The following is a 5,857-nucleotide window of genomic DNA, read 5'->3' as shown; positions in this document are numbered from 1 at the left end:
TCTTGGGCTTAAGCAATTCTCCTGCCTCAGCCTCCCAAGTAGCTGGGACTACAGGCACCTGCCACAACGCCTGGCTATCTTTTGGTTGTAGTTGTCATTGTTGTTCAGCAGGCCCAGGCTGGATTCAAACCTGCGAGCTCCAGTGTATGTGGCTGGTGCCCTAGTCACATTGTAGGTGTGGCTTGAACTGTACAACCCTGCAAGTGATGACTTGTAGCAGGTCAGCTGTCCCACTTCACATTCTGCCCCTTCCTCTGATAGCTCAGTTCTCCATCTGGGTGGGGCTGAGTAGGACTTTTGTTACTGATGAGAACTAGTTTGTCATTAACATTATTTTTGGTTATAACAGATGACAGGAGAGAAAAATTCTACGAAGGACTTGGTATTGTTACAACTAGATAATATTAAGTCTGGTTTCATGTCCAGGGAAGAGGAATCACTAGTATATTTATATATATTGTCTTCAATGTGTTTGTATTTTAGCATCTTCAGAATTCCAATGTAAATGAAACAATGTCAAAACATCATGGTACGTTGATGGCTAGAAGCCTAGCAAGTGCAGTTATGTGCGTGGGCTTGGTGGCTTGTACCTATAATACCAACTTGGGAAGCTGAGATGGGAGGATTGCTTAAAGCTAGGAGATTGAGACCAGCTTGGGCAACATAGTGAGATTCCATTTTAGTCATGTGTGGTGTTGTGCTCCTATAGTCCTAGCCTTTTTGTAGTCTAAGGTGGGAGGATTGCTTCAGCCCAGGAGTTTGAGGCTGAAGTGAGCTATGATCACACCATTGCCCTCTAGCCTAAGTGATAGAGTGAGACCTTGTCACTCTCCCCCTAAAAAACAAAACCCCCAAAAGACAGATTTGAGGAAAGAAATTTGTGAAGTTTAAATGCAGGTAAGTTTGGAGCTTTGTATAAAATACTTGTTTTTGTGTGCATGAAACATGTTTCTAATTTGACTCAAGAACCTCTCTTTTTCTCTCTCTCAAAATTTGGTGGTGTTTAGCTCCTTGGTGAGTTGGAAAAAGACCCCAAACTTGTTTACCATATTGGCCTCACTCCAGCCAAACTTCCTGACCTTGTGGAAAACAACCCTTTAGTCGCTATAGAAATGTTGCTGAAATTAATGCAGTCAAGTCAGATCACTGAGTATTTCTCTGTCCTGGTAAATATGGACATGTCCTTACATTCAATGGAAGTTGTAAATCGGTAAGTTTCCATATTTAATTAAAAAGGTGGTTATATATAGATCCTGATTAAATGGCCAGGAGGAAAAACCTGTATAATTTTTTCCTGGTATTATTGCCTAAGATAAATAACCCATTAAAGAAATCATCTGAGCCTTAGCATTTACTACTTGTCAACTTAGGATCCATTCGTAAGAAATCTGAGGATAGGATTTTAAACACATTTAGTGTTTATAGAAGCATAAATAAAATGTAATTGCTAAAATATATTTCCCTATACATTGTATCCTCTGTGCAAATGTACGTGTAACATTTTTCTTTAGTGACTAACAGCTATAGTGGAAAGGTATAGGCCTTATAAACTGAGAATTCTAGCAATTCTGGAAAGCTGTCAAGATTCCTCATGCCCTTCTTCCTTTCTCTGACTTTAGTCTCCTTACTCTGCTTTGTCAGGAAAACTATCCGTTCCCTTTCCACATTCTCTGTACAGTGTCTTCACATTTTATAATGATTCACAATTCTCTCACCTCAACCTCTTGAGCAGGTAGAACAGGAATTTACATGGCCTTGAGAGGGTTAGCGTAGGAGCCTGTTTTATTAAGTTGTTTACGTATAGGGTGGCCATAGGTCCAGGTTTGCCTGCGACAGTCCTGCTGAGGTTGTTTCTGAGCTCCCTTTCATGTGATGTCCTGTTTTGGACAGTTAATTATATGGTCCTTCTGTCTGGAGAAAACCATTCTAAGTACCAGGCAAGTAAACTGCAGCCAGAGTACTTCTTTTGAACACCTATTTGGAAGTTGGGAGATTTTTTTTTGCAGTTTTGGGCTGGGACCAGGTTTGAACCCACCAACTCCGGTATATGGGGCTGGCACCCTACTCCTTGAGCCACAGACACCACCTGTAAGTTGGAGATTTTTTAAAAACCTACTTGAAATTGAACTAAAAAATATGTCTCTTAAATTTATCAAGTGGGCTTGGCACCTGTATTTCAGTGGTGAGGGTGCCAGCCATATACACATAGGCAGGTGGGTTCGAATCCAGCCTGGGCCTGCCAAATAACAATGACAACTGCAACAAAAAAATAGCCAAGTGTTGTGCCAGGTACCTGTAGTCCCAGCTACTTGGGAGGCTGAGGCAAGAAAATCACTTCAGCCCAAGAGTTAGAGATTGCTGTGAGCTGTGACACCACGGCATTCTACCCAGGGCAACAGCTTGAGATTCTGCCTCAAAAAATAAATAAATAAATGTATCAAGTGGTGAAAAAAAGTCTGGCTAGAATCCTAGTGAGTACAAGTCCATTCAGGTGAGTATCGTATGTTTTCAAGAGTAGGAGAGGGAGGAAGCCAGAGGCTCCCAAATTAATTTTTAACTTTGTTTGGCTACTTGCAAAACTTGTTAGATGCTTATTGAAAATATGCTGTGCTGGTGCCTTCCTGCCTCCTCTCTCCTTGTTCAGGGCTTTATATTCTCTGTTCAGATTCACTCATCTTTCAGAGGCTGAGTTCTGTTCAAGTCCTTTGGATTGAGCAAGCTCTTGAGTGCTGAGTTCTCCTTCACTGTGTTCTTGTAGCAGTTACTGTCTTTACCAGACATTTGGCTCTTGGTCCAAAAATAATTCCATCTTTTTATCTTTCTTGTATTAAATATTTTGAGATGTCAAGGATCAGGTCCTGTTTTATTATCCTTCAGCACCTGTCAGAGTGATAGTACATTAGCCTTAAGTGTGAAACATGTCCGTTGCTGACACAAAAATCTCAAGTAACGGAGGTGGCCCATGGCAGTGTTTCCTTGGAGCACTAGTTCTGAAAATGAGGTCAGATAAGTTTAGAAAAGGTAGCATATATGAATCTTCTTTTGGAAATTCATAGTTTGTATTAGTTAGCAAAGGCTTTGCAACAAGCCCTGTTTAATGTGACCTAGAGTTTCCCAGACTGAGCATGGAAGTTTCCCCCAACCCTATTTTTCTTCTTTCCTTAAAACATTCCACATAATCCTTGGGAAAATACTGGCCTTGACTTTGAGGACTCTAACCTGATTCTATTCTTACTACACCTTTTGTTATATCCCAGTCTGGTCTTTCTGTTGTGTTCCTGAATGTCTTTTACTAATGCCTGATTCCCAGCCTGTCTGTGGATTGCCTCCTTAGACTGCTTCTCTCCTTCTCTCTCTTTTTTTTTTTTTTTAAACCCTAATCTTAATGTCTCAAAATCTCCTTAGGTTTCACTTTAAGTCACTTGCCATTTAAGGCTTTTCCTAGGTTCCTTATATTACTTTATTTACAAATCCCTCATTTTAGCATCTGACTATATGTTGTACTGTTGATGTACCAAATTACACCTTCCTCTCAGACACATTGCCCTTTCATAGTGTTCAGCTGTGATAGGGCTTTAGTAAATGTTACTTGAATGCCTATAATAATTGCTGTGGATATGGGAACTTAGCAGGTAACAAACTGTAAGTTAAAGTAACCAGGAATACTCATGGATAGTGCTCAAAGTAATTGATGAGTGAGTGAGTGATGGCTGTGTATACTGCTAAGTATAGATATAAGTGTTATGTATGAAAAGTGGATGTGGTTTTTGGATATAGTTGCCTAAGTATGTTTAAACTAGAGAATTGATCACACATCAGAGATTTCCACCAGGTAACCAAAAGAAATTTTGTATTTTATGGTTAACATTAATTTTCAATGTTAGCAAATAAAAATTAACAGCCCACCTTTTCTTTATGAAACAGACTGACCACAGCTGTTGATCTACCTCCTGAGTTTATTCACCTTTATATCTCGAATTGCATTTCCACTTGCGAACAAATTAAGGATAAGTATATGCAGGTAATAGAAATGTTTGTAAGTTTGGCTCGGCGCCTGTGGCTCAAGCGGCTAAGGCGCCAGCCACATACACTTAAGGTGGCGGGTTCGAATCCCCAGCCCAGGCCCGCCAAACAACGATGGCTGCAACCAAAAAATGGCCAGGCGTTGTGGCGGGCGCCTGTAGTCCCAGCTAGTTGGGAGGCTGAGGCAGGAGACTCACTTGAGCCCAGGAGTTGGAGGTTGCTGTGAGCGTGATGCCATGGCACTCTACCCAGGGGGGTAGCTTGAGGCTCAGTCTCAAAAAAAAAAAAAAAAAAAGAAATGTTTGTAAGTTTTATAAATACTTGTCGAGAAAATGAACACACTAAAATCTGCTTTTTCTTTTTCAGAATCGTTTGGTACGTCTTGTGTGTGTATTTCTCCAGTCTTTGATCCGAAACAAAATCATTAATGTACAGGACTTATTCATAGAAGTGCAGGCATTCTGTATCGAGTTCAGTAGGATACGAGAAGCTGCTGGTCTTTTCCGGTTGTTGAAGACCTTGGATACTGGGGAAACACCTTCAGAGACCAAAATGTCAAAATAATACCTCATTGCAACCATCCCATCCATTCATTGTTCAGCTGTACTGTGATTTAGATTTTCAAACTGTTAAAACTGAAGTGGATTGTTTGGTCTAATGCATATAAACAACACTTTATCTATGTAAGGGAAAGTTTTGCTTTCCTGGATGACTTTTTCATTGAGATGAATTTTTGGTAAGAAGTTGGGAAAATTTTTTTAAGGTGTTTTGCTGATGACTATCCATAGGAAGAACGGTTATCTCAAAGAAAAGCTACTGCAAAAAAATTTTTTTTAGCACTGTAGAGCAAAATCCCTATTTTTGCTTAAAAGACAAACTGCAGTCTTCTGATAAACTAGGAGTCCAGTTTTTCTAAAATTCCAAATTAAAAGTATTTAATGAGAGTAAATGAAGACATTCTGAAGAATTTCTGATACTATCCTTGAAGTCAAAGCATTTAAATGTTTTTGATTCATCAGGTGGCAAACGGAAGTTTGGTTCTTGAACTTGCTGTATTCTCATTGAGCATAGTCTGACTTGTAACTTTTTCTTCTCATGAGGACTTAAAAAGACAACAGAATAAATTGCGTTTCTTGGGCCTCATAAACATGGGAACTTAGGAACTCTTAGAAACCTTTATCTTGGCTGTAGTAGCTGGTAGGGATTTTTTTTTTTTTTTAACCTCTCTTAAAGCTGTTCTGTATTAGTCTAAGATAGCCATTTTTTTGCTTTGAGGAAAACCATCAGTCAGTACTTTGGGAGCTCCATAACACCACTGAGAACTACAGTGTAAACTGCTTGCTGAATAGGATCTGTACTCTCTTGGGGTGGGTAGATTTGGAAGTGGGAGAGCAGGGTAACATTGCTTGGGCTGTTACCTCTCGTGTGACTTTGGAGAACAGTGCCTTCCATTAAAGTTCTTTATCAACTATTATCTGATTTATTTTTTATTCGAAAAAAACATGAAAATTTCTTTTCTCAAGGTACCCCAAAGTGTATTTATAGGGAAATTATTACTTAATTAATCCAACACTTAGCAAAAGTTAAAGGAAACCAAACTTAGTCATTTTAAGGTGAGTACAAGTTGCAATCTTACAACATTGGAGAAAGAACAGTATTCCTAGATCTAGAAAAATTATTTATGCACATACTATGTTATAACTATTCTTATGAAAGATATTTAAATTATTTTTTAAGGCAGAATCTTACTTTGTTGCCCTCAATAGAGGGCTGTGGTATCAAAAGCTCACAGCAACCTCAAACTCTTGGGCTTAAGTGATTCTCTTGCCTCAGC

General features: G+C 39.3%; 1 protein-coding gene across 1 annotated transcript in view; it reads left to right on the top strand.

The window, feature by feature from the left end:
• Positions 1-4,710, top strand: part of CNOT11 (CCR4-NOT transcription complex subunit 11) — an 18,163-nt gene extending 13,453 nt beyond the window's left edge. The window contains exons 5-7 of the mRNA XM_003794330.3: positions 1,008-1,210; positions 3,925-4,021; positions 4,390-4,710. Coding sequence (XP_003794378.1) covers positions 1,008-1,210; positions 3,925-4,021; positions 4,390-4,587 — 498 coding nt within the window. The 3' untranslated portion in view covers positions 4,588-4,710. The remainder of the gene's footprint in view (positions 1-1,007; positions 1,211-3,924; positions 4,022-4,389) is intronic.
• Positions 4,711-5,857: the final 1,147 nt, after the last annotated feature.

Source organism: Otolemur garnettii, unplaced genomic scaffold, assembly GCF_000181295.1.
Source record: "Otolemur garnettii isolate 467f Iridium unplaced genomic scaffold, OtoGar3 scaffold00079, whole genome shotgun sequence".
Taxonomy (NCBI): Eukaryota; Metazoa; Chordata; class Mammalia; order Primates; family Galagidae; genus Otolemur; species Otolemur garnettii.
This window is presented reverse-complemented; position numbering and strand designations above follow the sequence as displayed.